The sequence below is a fragment of the Camponotus vicinus genome, unplaced genomic scaffold (assembly GCF_025532165.1).
Source record: "Camponotus vicinus isolate PSW18456_S1 unplaced genomic scaffold, iyCamVici1.0 SCAF_9, whole genome shotgun sequence".
Classification (NCBI taxonomy): domain Eukaryota; kingdom Metazoa; phylum Arthropoda; class Insecta; order Hymenoptera; family Formicidae; genus Camponotus; species Camponotus vicinus.
In genome coordinates, this window is record NW_028141981.1 from 15,752,563 (window position 1) to 15,769,525 (window position 16,963).

Here is a 16,963-nt window from a genome sequence, read left to right on the forward strand (position 1 = left end):
GTTCAGAACTTCCGCGATTTAGTCCTCGAATATTGTTATTGCGTTATTATATTGATATCATCAAATTTCTTCTCTTTTCAATGATAGTTTTGAATGTAACTGCAATAAAGACAAGAGAATGTAATGATGAATATTATAAATTGTTTGGTCAGGTCTCGCATGTCTTTTTGAGATCATATGTACAATTTACCGCAAGATGAATAGTTCTCGAGTAACTGAAAATAAAAATGACAATCTTGTTAGTTTTATTTTCTCTATTTTCTGACATTAAGTAAACTTATAATAATTTTTCAAAACGCCTCGACTTTTTATCAATAATTGAATTACGAATAAAAGGGATGGTGAAGTTTAATCACATTCGAGCTTCGGAATCTTCCCTCAAATCTTCGCCTAAATTACATGTGTTTTACGGCATATCAACAATGATGATACATGCCGTTAGCGGCCGCTGTCAGCTTCGCCGAGGTTCTTGAACTTTTCCTGGGATTCGTTTCCAGAACCGACCGAAGGAAGGCTCAGGTTTGAATCGCCCAGGTGGGGATCGGAATCGTCTTCTAGTATGAGACATCGTCCGGTCGTCACACCTCGGGCATCCCTCGTGTTGTTCGGACACATCGTTCTCCAACTTCATTTCATCTACTTTCGTCGCATCTTCGGAGATATCCGGTCCTATCCAATCGTTATAAAAGTTGCAAAAAGTGGTTGGTCCCAAGTTCACGTTCGTTGAACCAGAAATAAAAAATTTGACGAATTCGACGCTCAAGAAACATCTTGAATTTCTGGACTTGTCCAGATTCAATCAAGGCTAAGTAGGAAAAACAATATTTTAATTCAACAAAATCGGGAAGAGTCTGGGAACGGAAGACGACCCAATGTTATCGATCAACATGCGTATATTCAAGACTGTGTTGCTCATCGTTTCCTTTGGAGCGAGCGTTCGGTGTTTGCCTGTCACCGAGGAACCGTCCAAGACTGAAACCTCCTTCTCGTTGATTCCGCAGGAGACAATGATAGCGGCGATTTCCACGCCTGATACCATCGATTATTACGATCAGCGACAGAACGGTAGCGAGAACTATCGTATCCACGTAGACGGTGTGGTATTCGTATTCGCGCCGGTCGAGGCTCTGCTCCTGGCTGGTGCGACCGACTCCAATTTACCGATTTCCAATCATAATGGATCTTCAATTCAACTTGTTGGCGATAGACCCAATATTAACCATAATAAAACCGAATCAGCGATCTCAAAAACAATACATAAGTAAGAGTTTGAGATTCTAGCTACTTTATATTCTTTTTAATAATTATATTAATAATCATTTGAATTATAATCAATAATGTTAATTCTATGTATATAATTTCTTATTATAACTAATGTTGACGTACAGTTTTAGTTTTTTAATTATAAAAATAATTTAATTTTCTCGACGATCCCACATGCTTTTTGATTCCAGACCAGCTTTACGATTGGCGAATTTCTTGGCGCCTTTAATACGTCGCATACATCATGAACGTGGCATGAGCGTGCACTAAAATGGCTCTTCAATACTCGCAATTTCAATATATATATGCATAATGTTCTTCATAAAACATATATTAGAGAAACGGTATTTTTCTCTTTTTCTTAATATTTTACAGATTTTCTCTCACTACACACACACATTTAACACACTTCTATAATTATTTAAAATACAATTTAAAAAAAAAATATGTATTATAGGAATAAGATATCCACATCTACAGAGATGACGAATACTACAAAACGTATAAACTACATGTATATGATTGACGATCGACTTGACGTTGAATTATATAGTATCTATTATCAATAAAGAAATGCACTAATTACTTAATTTATGAACTCTCATTTCATTGACATTATTCATAATGAAAGCTATTGATTCAATATCCACATATGTATTTACATGTTGATGTCTAATTTTGATGTTATATTCCTATTTTGAGATAGTGGAATTGCAATATAACTCTTAGTAAATTAAATGGATATATTAATGACGATTGAGAGGATCTTACATATTGACAGTGAATTTCCCAAATATGTTTACATGATAATATTGTTTTATGTACAACAATATTATAATTGTACCATTATGCATTTATATTTTCTCGATATATGAAAATTTATTTGATTAAACATTAAAATACATATGTGTCATATACTCCTTGGTGCAATCATCACAATGTTTCCAATGAAGATGCTTAAAACTATATAGACTCTGTGTTCTTAAAATCTTTTGCTTTGATTGAAAAGAGTTTATCTAAATTTTTACAATATATGTTATCTTTGGTTTCATCCTAAGCAATCTCTCTAGCAAACATTTTTTAAACTTATCATAAATAAACATAAATTCTATAAGCGTTAATGTATATACATTCTTAGTTAAAAAAGGAAGAAATTACGTACATAAATATGATCATTCAAATATTTTTTCTAGTTTCATCTATTAAGACTATCTATTTTTTTATGCATTTTTATATATGATTTGTTACAAAATATTTCACTATTTATTTTTTCAGCTTCTTTACACAATAATGACGATAAGCATAACGTACACAATAAAAGATATTGAAAATCCATTTTTTTTTAGATAATAATCATCTTGCATCTGTTATATTCTTTATTTTATTAAATGCTAATGTTTTTATTATCATTATTAATAGGAAGATACCCTGTTCATTTTGCCATGAAAATTATAATATCAATATTTTATTTATAAGTTTAGAGATTTAGATTTTGACCATTTTCTATTGATTTTTATTCGTTTAAAATAAAATTCTATGAAATGAACCCAGTAGAAATCAGTGGAAATCAGTATTGAGTTAAATATACGATATCGCCAATAATGATATAAACACAATTTACAATTATATTATATCTTCACAAGAAGTATATTAGTGTATTTATACAATGTATTCTTTCATTATGTCTGAATTTTAATAACATATATATATATATATATATATATATATATATATATATTTGGTATACACTAATACATTTATAAATTTAGCTTTAGAATCATCCATTATTCGTGTATTCTACTCAATACTGTAAGAAAATATACAATAAAAAATCAGTAAAATTAAATATCCTCTGATATTCTTCTACAGACTATGTGATAGCTATAATTGAACGTAATTTTAATTATGATTATTTATTTTTTTAATAATTTAAATAATTATTTCTAAATGTACAATTATTTTAAAAATAATAGTGAGTTTAGTCATCTGAATTTGATCCAATCATTTTTTCTTTTCGTCGATTTCGATATGCAATATTATATATACTCAATCCTTGAAATTAAACAATGGCAGGGAAATGAAACAAAATATAATAAATGTAATAAATAGAAAGAAAAGATATGATTTAAATACATGAGTCATTACAAAACTTTTTGAAAAATTCATTCGTCAAAATTGAATGTTTCAGTAGAGTTTTCACGATTAACAATAAATCATTCGTCAATATATTCTTAATATAGTCAATACTAATTCAGACTATTAAACTTGACATTTTTAAGATTTGAAATCCATAATGTTATACATTGTTAGGAAAAATATATATGAAACTAAAAAGATATTAAAGAGACATTAAATGGAAGTTGCGCTTCGTTCGCATTGAGATCTTCACAGTCTACTTCACTGGGACCGCTATTAATAGCAAGTACAGCGTCGTCAAACTTTAATTCCTCCTTACCCGCCTACAGAGGAATTATTTCATTTGACATTTTTTTCAAAAAAAGAGTTAACTTATATTAAAGAGATATGGCAGTAGCTCGTGGAAGAAACACATTATAAAAATGTATCGGCAACATCGCCGGCTATTACCTCTTTGAGCAGAATCCGACAATTTTCCACAACGCTACGTCGCCGATCTGATACATTGTTCAGAACTTCTTCCGGTGACTGATGCAGATTATCAACAATTTTACGAAGCTCGTTTAATTCTGTCATGGTAGCTTCCAATTTTATCTCCAAGTTAGATCTGCAAATAATGATGTTCCATAATTAAAATTAATTTTTATCAAAATTAAATGATTCAATTAATTTAAATTGTTCAAGTAAACTTACTTCTCTTCTTTCAATTCCTGTATACATGTATCGTTATCAAGCTGTATGATGCGTAATACTTTCAGAAGTTTGGTAACCAAATTATCTACCTCGATCACTTGATCGACCAAATCCACAGATGGACAATAATCCGTTAAAGGCACAGGACCATCATTAGTCCCAGTATCAGATTCGCTCACGGAATCGCAATCATCATCACCTTCATCTTCGACCTGCGAATCAATATTTTAAATCATTATATTCTATTATTATTAAATTATATTTTTAAATTTCACGGATTTGATTTACTTTAGGTACTTGCCTTACGACGATGTAAGATCGCCTGAGTGAGATTCATAAGACTAGTACATTCGTCGCCTATCTTTGTCTTCCTCATGTTATGCTCGTCCGTCGTTTCGGGAAAACTCATAGCTCTGCGAAGAGAATCGCTGCTCGATACCATGTTATGAGAATATGTATCAGGCAAAGGTACGTCTTCCAGAACGCTTTCCATCATCAGACATGGCTCGGTTTCAAAATCGAGCAAATCAGATGATGATTCCATGCTTAATTCTGTACGAAAAACAAAATTTTAACAAATGTGAACTCATAATCCATTTATTACATATCTTACATGTATTTTATTACCTTTGTAAATTTGTTTAGATGAATCTAGATTGGATTTTTTGTCAATATTATTTCTCATCGCAAATGGATGTGTCGCTGCGTTTCGAATTGCACTAATTACGGCGGAAACAAAGGATCCGCTTTTCGGACTCGGCGTGCGTTCCTTTAAACTTTGCTTAGAGTTAACTGGACTAGACTCTACGCTACTATTACTTCTGCTATAAGCTTCATTATGATATATGACATCCTTTGAAAAACAGAATAACGATATAATTAAACTTTCTAATAATGATCGTAAAAAGAAAATAATTTCTTGATTATTGATTTTATTATAGAAGAAAATAATAACTATTATTTTTAATAATAACTATTATAAAGAAAAAAATAATTTTTACAATTATGTTAGAATATTAATCTTCCAGATATTACTATTATGTATACCTACCTCAAGATCCTTTATTGAAATATTATAAGAAGCAATTAATTGATCTATCAATCCTTCTAATCTAGTGCTGAGTCCAGAGAGAGCAACTGCTGCTCCGGACATGGCAGCGCCTTGAGTCAGTAAAAGTTCCCTACTTCTTCGTTCAACAGCATTCAATTTCATACTCATTGATAAATTCTCCTGCCTAAATATGAATAAAAAGATGAGCTTTAAGATATTGTTCAAAAGTTTAGTATAAGCATTTCATAAAATATATACCTTCTTTGTTCGCTAATTCGTACTAAGTGTTTACACTCCTCTGTTTGTCTTTCTAATTCTGCTTGTCGTTGAATTAAAGTCTCTTCTTTCTTCTTGAGCTATAGAAATCGAATAAGTGTGAGATAGGATGATACAAATCATACTTTAAGAAAAGAAGATTTAAAAGAAATGTACCTCTGATTCAGCATCCTTAAGCGCATCCGCCAAAGTAGCCTTCTCTTCTTGGAGAAAATCTTGCATTTCGGCTGATTCGGCTTCTAATTCTTGCTGTTGTTGTAGCAAAGCCTTTTGCGCGGCTAAACTTTTTTCTAAATCCTTTGATAAAAATAGCGTAAAAGAAATAATTTCTCCATATTAATAATTGCACATATTTCATAGTTATTATTGTATAATATTCTTACCCTGCTCAACATACGACAAAGCGATTGCAAATCAGCTATTTCGACTTGTTGATTAGCCACAACTTGACCCGAGGATTGTATGTGACATTCGAGCTCGAGGAAGCTGTCACTGCCTTCTAAAAAAATTTTTTCTGTTAATATAATTTTTATTCTATAAATTTCATCTTTACAAGACATTTTACAGATACACCAAAGCCTGTACACAATATACTAATCATAATCTTCTTTTATAAATAAAGTTATCATTTATTTTTGCATTGTTATGTCGTTTGTTGACTTACCTGCGTGTTCTGATTGCGGAGTGCCTAGCATAGCTAATACCCGCTGTGCGTTTCTATCGAGTTCTTGACGCGCGAATGCATGATCGGCTCGTTCCTCTTCTAAAAGACGATTCGCTTCAGCTAACTCAAGTTTCAGTCTCTCGTTTTCTTGTCGTCGTTCATTGTTCTCCTCATTCAACCGTCTCAAGTTATCTTGCAGGACTTGCACGTCGCTCCACGCGTCTTCCGTTTGACAACTCTTGTGCAATTTCTCAATCACTTCGGGTCCGACGATGGCGCTCGGTTGACCAGACATTGCGTTCTCGATATCCTGTCCGGTCAAGCCAGTCTGCGCGCTGGTCTCATGATAGATACGAGTCTTTTCGACGGTTTTTTGTCTAGGATACGGTGGTAAGCTTTTGCAGGTCGAGTCTTTCCCGCCGATAGCTCTTTTTTCTACGGATCTACTAAGACTAGCGTCGCGACTGCCGGGTCTACTGCTAGTCGTCTTGTCCGCTTTATCTCCGGCTTTCGAAATCGTCAGTTTATTTCTATTTCTACGTGGCAATGTTGCGTACGTGTCCAATGCCTTGTTATCTTGGCCAGTAGCTTTATTATCAGATACATGCGAAGCGGTACTTTTGGCGCAGAGAACACGGGAAATCGGCAAGGATGGTATCTTTTTTCTTGTCTCCTCGGACGGCGTGGACACTGGTGTGCGCACTCCTCGCGTACTGGAAGTCGCCCTCGACCTCGAGGAATCGTTTCTAACAGTCCGTCCACTACGTTGCGCGAGATCCTTGTTGATCTCTGTAGTCAGCACAGACGGTAGCGAGTCAGGCAACGCTCTCGTCCTTGTCCTCGTGACGGAGGACGAAGTAGGAGTCGATGCTAGATTGGACGAAGCATTGCTATTTGATCGACCATACGTCGCTGTACCGCGGCTACTAACAGGCGTCTTGGTGACCTCCGCAACGAGCGATTCACGAACAGTCAATTTCTCTTTTGATCGTGGACGGTCTCGTTCCCGCTCTCTGCTCACGCTTTGCGTCTTAGTCAAGATATTTCTAGGAGTCGCCGTTCGTGATTTGGATCGTGGTGTCGTACTTAAATTCACACCAGATGTTGTACCCGTTGGTTTCGCACGAGCACTCTTCTGCGAAGTCTCAGTAGTGCTCGAAGTTTTTTTCTTAGTCGTGCTGGAAGTGGCCGTAGTTCTCTTTACATTCATACGACTCGTTCGTACAGATACGCTGCCAGCGATGGACGAGCTCTCGCTGCCGCCCTCGCTCGTGCCTTCTCCTCCGGTGGCACCTAATCGCACGTCATCCGGCAGTGTAGATCCACACGGATCCTCATATACCGAGCAACAACTAACAAGACTAGAATCGCAAGAGGCCTCGTCCAAGCCACCGCAACTACTCGCATAATCGATACTATTCCTACTGCGTACCTGTAAGGAAAATTGATCCAGATAAATAACCGCTTGTATATCATTAGTAGAAACATTTTTATTTTCAAGTATGTGTGATAAAATTTGAAAAAAAAAAAATTCTTTATAAACAAGAGACATTAGAGCTTCTTACTCTTGGAACTTCGGTCGCGCAACCCTCGACTCCGCTGTCGCTACCATCCTTGCTATCCTTATTCTCAGCCAACGACTTCTCGCTCGTTTTTCCATTCTGTGACTCGGTGATATGGATCACCGTGATGTTACATTCGCTGTTCATAGTGAGATCCAGATCTTCCTCTCTGGTGAGTGGCTGAGCCTCATCGTTGATAGGCGATGCGAGATCCTCCGGTACGCCCGAGTCCTGTCGTGCTACGTTCTGCATCGTCGAGGATACCTTCAGACAATTTTCAGACTCGAGGCACGGGCTCTCCATTGTCACGATATTGAGCGAATTACTCATTTCGATCTTGTCATCTTGTCCACTGAAAAATACGATTGAATGTAGAAAAAGGAAAGTAGCAACTCTAAACATAATTGTGCAATAAAGAACCAATCTTTTTATTTTTTATATTGCAATACAGGCTTTATTTAACACAATAAATCTTTTTCTATACAAATATTTATTTTATTCTTTCTATTTTACAATTAAATATAGAATGAAAAATACAGATGTATAGATATAGTTGAGATGATAGCTATATTTTCAGCTTCCATAAATCTAACTCTCTCGCCTTTTATTTGATATTCCAGCTAAGGGGATTCGACCCTAAGCAAGCTAACGTGAAATGAGCTTTTTAGAATTATTTTATAAAAATTTTTTTATTTTTTTTTAACTCATAGTTGAGAAGAATCATATATCTGAAATCAACAGTTTACGTAATGGACCGGCTGTAGACAGAAGCAATTATAGTTCATACGATGCCGAGTCGATAAAGCCATTTGATTCCGGAATCAAATTATGGCATCCCAATCACAGTCATATTGAATTAGTCGAATGACATGCACGTCTCACCCAAAGGAAGTTATTTCGGATGAATTCCGGACACATACAGGTCCCATACACGTTTTTCCAAATTATACGGAAACTAATCTCACTAACTAATAATTTAGTAAACAAAACAGACGCCGAGTCAAAGACTTAATAATTCTTACCCCTATATTGTATATTGTATTTTATTCTGTATTGTATTTATACTTTTAATAATTTAATTCTTTTCTGTATTTTTATAATTTATTTTTTTTCTATATTGTATTTATATTCTTAATAATTTAATTTTTTACTAGCTTTGCTTATAAAATGCGCGGAAGTTTGAGTTTAGAAATAATGTAATGTAACAAAAAAAAATAAAATTTAATTTTAAATTATAATCTAGTTATTATCTTTACGGAAAATCTTCTTTTGTTAAGCTCAACAATTCAGGGCATTCTCTTATCAGTTTATCTTTGCTCTTTCTTGACATTTCCGACGCACCTATATATAAAGCTGATAAAAAAAACACGCGATCACGCAAACAGGAACATGGAGGTGATTCCCCTCGGTGTATCTGTATGGATATACAATGTGGCTAATATCTTGATAGATTAATCGTGTAGCTGCTGTTAAACTATGCTATGTATTGAATCATGAAATTACTTTCCAATTATGTATCGGATGATGTAGCATATTTCACACATGAATCGCGATTTACGAGGAACATGGAGTAATCGGATGACAATTGGCTTACATGCATAATAAAAATGTATAGCTAAATACATTTGAAAATCTCGCGAGAGAGAGTTTATCTTCTATCGTGAACTTTTGCTCGAGAAAAATAAGATTCCATGTACGTCTTTCCAAACGAACATTCTATTTTAAACTTTCGGCATGCATATTTTGGCGCTTCTCCTCGGCTGCATAGTGCGAATCTGCAGTACATACACGCACAGAGAGCTAATGCTATTTAAAAATCTCATGGAACCTACGTAGCATCCACTTTTGCATTCTGAATATTATTTTTTTATTGTATTATAAATATATTCTTTAGCTAAAAAGGTTCGGAAAAGAAAATAAAATTGTTCAATTTATATTTTCTCTTTAGAAATATCTTTATATTATTTCTTTTAATAGATTTAATAATTAATAAGATGTAATTAGGAGAAAATATTTGCATATAATGGTAATTTTGAAATAATAATAAATAAAATTGTAAAGTTTAGAAACGATCAGATTTTTCAAGACCTGGTTTATTATATTATATTTCTTCTCAGACTTTGAGTCGGCAAATGGATTTAGCCTTCGCTTGACCGTGATAGATGACGGTGAAAAGAAACGCGTTGAATTAGAAAGAGAGAGAAAAAAAGGAGCAGACTCGTATATAACTTAGAGAGAGAATATGGTTTCTTTTTACAATTCTAAATGTTTTTTTTTTCAGTCCTGTACTAAATTTGCATTATTCTGTATCTATATTTTCAATATGTAGATTTAATCGTGCAAAATATCTTTTCTTTAATGTATCGTTGTAGATGTTTTGACTGACTTTTAAAAATAAAAATGTCATAATATCTATTTTGAATAATTACTATTAAAAATAAGATATATAAAGACTTCTGAATTTTAAAAATAGAATAAAATAGAAAATGCATGTTGCATATTTTAACAATAAGATAAATATAATATTATGTAATATTGTAAAAGATATCAAGCATATAGATAAAAATTGATAAAGAAGAAAAAATAAATGAGATAAACTATATTTTACAATTAAAAAAAAATTTGCAGTTTTCTAAATTTTTAATATAATTCTAGCTTAAAATTCATTTTCACAGATATACGATGTTAGAAATTCAAAAAGAATGATAAATGCAGTTAAACTATGCATAGCTATGAACTATAATTAACAATTCAACATCGTTTTCAGTTCAACCAGTTTTCTCCAAGTTTTCTCGGAATTTATTGAAAAATACGGAATAAAAAATAAAAGAATAAGGCAACATTCTCTAATAAAGCATAAATCTCTTCAATGTATCCCGATGCGTAATCTAATTTTTACACATTTGTGACATGTGAATGTCAAAAATAATTCGTAGGCACCGCAACTTCTAGTTACAAGTCTGTGAACGAATTCGCCGGAACATCTCGTGGGAAGTCCCCTGAGGAGCGATGATAGCCGGGGCCGATTACTGGGTGAAGAACCCGTCGCCACCACCGCCGACCATATGCGTTCGTTATTACGCGGCCACCGCGTAGGCATCGGACTCGTGTCACGTTCGTCGTAACGTAAACAACTTGTACTACACATACGACCGTTTCTCCCCAGCTGATATACGCTCGTTCCAAAACGCGAGATATATTTTTTACATCTCCGTCACGAGGGACAGAAGCGACAGAGAAAATCGACAGAGAAGAAGCTTGATTAATAGCACATTATAACAATTCGCCCAATAACGTTGGATAATAATTCGTGATAACTATTGTGCTTATCGTGACAGAGTGGAATTTTCTATTGGTGACAATTCGCTAGTTCCGATGACGATCTCTCGCGTGGATGATCAACTGGAGTTGAAGAGAAAGGAACGCAAGAACAGAAGCGGTTCCATGAGACGAGAGGATCTTCCCAACGAAGACGACGGTATCGAGCGATTCCACGGCGACGGACTCGTCGTCAGGATGCACTCGAATCATCGCATGCTGGAGATCACGGGCGATGGTTGCCGCATCATCCTGTCGAAAAATTCCGGCAGCGTACACATCGTTGGCGATGGTTGCGTATTGCGCGTGAAGCACAACGTGGGCGATATCGAATACACCGGTGACGGTGGTCGTGTCCTCCTTGGTCCGGACTCTTCTAGAGAGAAGGTGAAATTCGTGGGCGACGGTGGGAAGGTGATTCTGGATTCGAGAATGAAATCGGAAGGCTTCTCAAGAGAGCAAAACGGGGAGGAAAGCGATGATGTAGAACAAGTCACGTTTTCGTTTAAAAAAATTATCAGGAAGATACCGAAAGGCGAGAAGTGCGAAGATGCTGATAGGTCATCGAATCGGGAAGAGTTGGATAACATCGCGAACGATGTGAAAGAAAAGAGTCGAGGGAAGTACGAGAAGCGCAACGAGGAAACACGGAAATCCATGAGGCATCCAACCGTTACGAAGATCATCACGAAGATCCAAAGCGATGGTCAATGCGTGAGGAAACGCTCTGACAATTCTTCGTTGATCATTAATTCCCACGGTGATGAACGTTCCGTGATGAAAAATCTATCGAGAACTTTGGGCACGAATATCAAGATCAAATAATGTAATCGAAACGTTTAGGAATTTAGGAAATGTTACTTAGAATATGTGTTTATTTCTGTTCCTCAAGAAAATTGAATAATCAAGCGCAATCAAGATTAGCATACACAATTGATTGCAAGTTCCTCTTTTCCAAAGTATAAACTGTCAGTAGTTATATTAATTAATTTTATTAAAAGCTCACTAAAAGCTTTAGGGAAGAAAAATTCTTATGATATAAAGGTGAGAATTACCAATAATTAGTTTAATTTTATTATCAATGTTGCGGATATTATGTTTCCTAATTCGTTGTGATATCTTTTATTTACTATTTAATAAATTTATTTATGTAACATCATAAACTTTATATATATATATATATATATATATACATATATATATATATATATATATATATATATATATATATATATATATATATATATAGTTATATAGAAATATATATATACTTTTCTTTCATTGTCAAAAATAAATTCTGAGAGAGAGAGAGAGAGAGATAGTTTTAAAAAATTACTTTAAAAATTATTTTCTGTGCGCTGTTAAATGTACAACGTTTTCCTTTTAGAATTAGAAATATTAAAATGACATTTAAATGACAATATTTAAATTTATAACAATATTTTAATTACATGCTAATAATATTGCTCAAATATGTACATATTTGTATAGAAAGAGAGAGAGAGAGAGAGAGAAAATTATTGTATTAAGTTATTATTAAATATTAAATAAAAATTGTTGAAGTTTTATTAATTATTATTATTATTTTGCTCTAAATTTTCAAATATTTTTAAGTAAAACTTCTTCCGATACCGATATTCTGATAATTTTGATAATTCACAGTGGGTTTTTCTTTTATCGCAAAACTGTTTTAAGGCCGTTTCATCTCTTGAATTCAGTCTATCAGAACGAAATAATCTTAAAAATCCGACTTAGTGAATAAAGATACATCAAGATATCGATTCATCCATTGTAGACTAACGCATCTTAGCACATTTTATGTTGCTACGTACAAAATAAAGATGGAAACAGCGATGAGAGTAAACATAGAGTCGACTTATATTTAGACAGGAATAAAGCTAGGCGTTTCTCAGGAACGTGTGATCAATAGATAGGATATATCAGTCGTGAATTATTCCTAGCAACCATATAAAATCCATAGTTCGACAAATTATATACATTCTAGGATCTGGATATGAAATTATGACGATCGACCTGAATTGGATTGATCACAGATAAAAGCTTCTCTCAACAACATCTATATCTCAAAAATATAAGAACAAAGTTATATCATTCCTGATTTAATTTGATCAGTTTATAATTTCTTTCTTTTTTAATTTATTAAAATTTAATTCTTGTATACAGTTTCTCTGTGTGAAGAAATCTAAATAAAAGATGCTACATAGACTACTTTATTACTTTTTTTCCTTCGAAATGAATTTTGAATTTATATAATTTTTCATTGTTTCTTTTTGGTACAAAATTTTAGTATAAAATCAAATATAGGATCAAGAGATCAGTACTTGGTGTGTATGTGTGTGTGACAATCTCAATATAAACTACAGCCACTGCAACGAGATACAACAGTTACCGAGATATTTCAGTAAATAGGCGGCGGTCATATGGGGCGGCTGTGCGAGAAAGATAATTCTATTTATGAACGACAGTAATTCTTAGCATATCCGAATATCACAGAAGGCGCAGAGATTAATCCGGCAACTTACTGAAATTTTTTTCTTAAGTTTTACAGTATTACTTTAACATTTCAATATATCTATGTTGAAAATTCCTATCCATTATTCTGAATATTTTTTGTAGAAACACACACATACATTTCTTTAGATTATTATTAAATTATTATTAGATTATAATTATATATTATATTTTAGTTATTATTAGATTATTATATAAATATTATTTTCTAAATTAACATATTCCCTTTTGTGTCTTAAATACACACACATACACTATATATATCATATGTTTAAATGTATATAAATATTTTTTGTAATTTCGATGTGCGCCACTTTGATTTTATATCTTAATTACATAGAAAAAGATTCTTTATTGACGAAAAATAAAAATGGGTATTATCGACAAGTCTCGGCCAATTGGAGTGCAATGTTATTGCTCGCATTGCATGTCAAAGGAATCGTTAAACATCGCTCGTGAAAGCAAAGAAAGGTGAGAAACATTCCATTTCTTCTTTCTCTCCTTTCGAACGAAATTCAGATTCAATTTGGATATCTCTTTCTCTCTCTTTCTCTTTTCTTCGAAGTCCATGCCATACGGATATATTTATCTGTGTTTGCTAAAATAATTCCAACTTGACCCAAGCAAGTCTTATCCAGTGTATTTGCATTCGCTAGGTATTGTGAACTCAATTCTTAAAACACATTAAGGTATCAAATATCAATTCATATATATCTAATCAATTTATTCTTTTTTTTATATTATATTGATTAATAAACTTTAATAAATGTTCTCTTCTTCTATTAAAAAAGTGTTTCAATTTTTTCGTTACTATGAAGAAAAATATATGTACGTGAGAATTTTCGATTTAAGAGGCTTTTCATCAAAGAATTAAAAAAAGAGAATCTCAAAGAATTTCATAATTTATATTCCTTATCTTTTTTTTAATATAATAATTCCAACTTGATCCAAGCAAGTCTTATCCAGCGTATTTGCATTCGCTAGGTATTGTGAACTCGCTTCTTCGAACACATTAATATGTCAAATATCAATTTATATATATCTAGTCAATTTATTCTTTTTTTATATTGTATTGATTAATAAACTTTAATAAATTTTTTCGTTACTATGAAGAAAAATATATGTACGTGAGAATTTTCGATTTAAGGGACTCTTTATCAAAGAATTAAAAAAAAATAATCTCAAAGAATTTCATAATTCACATTCCTTATCTTTCCAAGCGATGTTTCAGCGAACAATAATAATGGAAAATGACATTCACATTATATTCGACCGCTGTGATACATAAACATATCAAACATCTGTGCGATAATCGCGTGAAATTACCGTATACGTATCGTGGAAACCGTTCTGGCAGCAAAACTGCGTGAAAGTTTAAGGCTATTCGTTAATTGACTGAATTAATTATCGAGTAAGAAATCCTCGTCACCGCGAACGGACCTAGACTAATTAACAAATTAATAAGCGAGCGGAAGCGCGCGATCGCATCGGCTCGTATAACAGCTATAAACGCCAGACTCATTCACGCTTTCCTCGATTATACATGTATTCCTTAACGCGGTTTTCCTTCGCACGGTCGCGAAAGTATAAGATATGATTTTATTCCACATCACGAGATATATTTTACCGAGCGATACCGAGAGAGCTTACGGCTCTCTAGTCGCGGCTCGGACTTTTATAATCGTCGGTTATTAATTTTTTTACCGCTCGCCTTTGTGCGAGATTCCGTAAGATTTCGTTTTTGACCTTACGTCAAAAATGACAAATAAGCCGGGCCACACTTTCTAGTTACATTGCGCACGCCGCGTTCTCACACAAGTGATGAATTTGAAAGATAACATCGAGAGTTATTGTTCACAATTAACTTTCGTAACGTAGGACGTGAGAGAGATGAAAGGGGTCGATTTAAACAGCTGAGAAAGCTTTCAGCATCGCTCGCATCTCTCTCTATCGACGACATCTGCTAAAAATATTTTATTATATCGGTCAGCAAATGATTTGCATTAACTATGAGTTAGAAGTTATATAAAACAAGAATCGAGTTGCATAATTTATCAAGTCTATTTTGGATACGTCATTTGTAAAATCGCACAATTGCAAATCAAATTTATAAATGCGATTTATTTTTTTCCGATTTTCTCGAATTTTTTATGTAAATCGTAAGAGCATGAAATGATAGAAGCGATAACTGTCATCTATTACCGGCACGCTTATCCAACTGTAATTCAAAGCTACTCAAAAATGAAAAAAGCAGATGAAGTAGTGGAAAGTATACAATGTTTTTATAATAAAATAATTTGACTATATATATATTAAATTGTCATATTTGTAGATTCATATATAATTTGACTGTAGTTAAGATGCATGATTATTAATTTGGTCTTCAGTCTTTCCCGAATAAAACATAAACATGCAAATTTTTTGCGAATTAATATTATACGATTTAACGATCGTCTTAGTCATCAACAGGATGCTAACGACAGGGCATAAATTATAAATATATCTGTTTTGATTGCCTTTTTTTACTTTCTCTTTCTGTATTTAAAATCAAATTAGTATCCTGTTTTTAGATAAGAAAGAGGAAAAATATAAGGAGACAGATAATATAAGAAGAAGACTGATAATATAAGAGAAGAGAAATATTACTGTTTCTTTTCTTTCTCAAAAAAGGCTAATAATCGATCTATCTATTAAGGAAAAGATAGACAATTAATCCTGAAGCACTGGCGCATGTCTTCGTGACGCTAATGACGCAGGATGTACGCAACATATCAGTCATTATATTGAATATCGAAAACTATATATAAGTATCTATTTACATTATTGACGTTTCCATACATAACATCCGACGTGTCTCGTGACAGCTTTTACGATAATAACTTTAACGAAAGCTCGAGAGATCCTGGCGACCCAGGGGATTAAAGTGAATTTCTTTCCAAGGGTGACATAAGAAGCCAACGCGACGATCATCGTCGAAGTCATAACCTCTCGCGGAAGGGTGGATCCGATCGTCGAGGGCAGGAGCGAGTCCAAACACAGGGAGAGATCGATAAGCGCGGGTGGGAAAGAAATGGATCGCTTACCTCGAGCTCGCCGGTGTATGTGTGTGTATCGGATAATAACTGATCTCGGATAACGTTAATTATCCCAGGAGATCGACCAAGGGCCTCCTCGCCTTATCTCGTCCGTTAAAATGTCTGCAGTCCGGTGAAAATGGAACGATCACGGAGCGAGAGTTTACCGAGCGTAATCACGTATATCAACATCCGGCGAGAGCGAACGTCCGATTTCAAATCGAGTTCGGTTGCTCTCGGGACGTACGTGTGTTATGTACACTCGGTCTGTTTTCTTCTCGCTGTTTTCTCCTCTTTTACCCAGGTCGCGCGTGCACGTACGAATTTCTGGAGTCGCGAAATGGTGAGGCCCAGCAGGATGCCATCAGCTGCTGCTTCCGGACGGTACGAAACA

General features: G+C 33.9%; 3 protein-coding genes across 5 annotated transcripts; 2 read left to right on the top strand and 1 right to left on the bottom strand.

Moving 5' to 3' along the window:
- Window positions 1–147: 147 nt before the first annotated feature.
- LOC145977507 (uncharacterized) lies at window positions 148–1,853 on the top strand. 3 transcript variants are annotated; one of them, XR_014440515.1, is made up of 4 exons: window positions 148–238; window positions 337–1,261; window positions 1,440–1,607; window positions 1,721–1,853. XR_014440515.1 is itself a non-coding variant. In XM_083109599.1 (3 exons), the coding sequence occupies exons 2-3, from the start codon at window positions 873–875 to the stop codon at window positions 1,531–1,533; spliced, it is 483 nt and encodes a 160-aa protein (XP_082965725.1). In that variant the 5' UTR covers window positions 148–238; window positions 337–872; the 3' UTR covers window positions 1,534–1,853. The 3 variants fall into 3 exon arrangements, 2 of the variants coding, with proteins under 2 accessions (XP_082965725.1, XP_082965726.1); XM_083109599.1 differs by having other exon boundaries at window positions 1,440–1,853; XM_083109600.1 differs by having other exon boundaries at window positions 158–238; window positions 1,455–1,853.
- Window positions 1,854–3,353: 1,500 nt separating this feature from the next.
- On the bottom strand, window positions 3,354–16,928 carry Corn (microtubule-binding protein cornetto). The gene is made up of 12 exons (XM_083109610.1): window positions 16,579–16,928; window positions 7,649–7,997; window positions 6,084–7,515; window positions 5,803–5,918; window positions 5,576–5,716; window positions 5,402–5,499; window positions 5,144–5,327; window positions 4,720–4,945; window positions 4,394–4,644; window positions 4,093–4,304; window positions 3,850–4,006; window positions 3,354–3,722 (listed from the first exon to the last, which is right to left on the bottom strand). Exons 2-12 carry the CDS (start codon window positions 7,973–7,975, stop codon window positions 3,591–3,593), a joined length of 3,276 nt encoding a protein of 1,091 aa, XP_082965736.1. The 5' UTR covers window positions 7,976–7,997; window positions 16,579–16,928; the 3' UTR covers window positions 3,354–3,590.
- Window positions 10,655–12,116, top strand: LOC145977520 (uncharacterized). Its single transcript, XM_083109614.1, has one exon. The coding sequence runs from the start codon at window positions 11,021–11,023 to the stop codon at window positions 11,786–11,788; it is 768 nt and encodes a 255-aa protein (XP_082965740.1). The 5' UTR covers window positions 10,655–11,020; the 3' UTR covers window positions 11,789–12,116.
- Window positions 16,929–16,963: the final 35 nt, after the last annotated feature.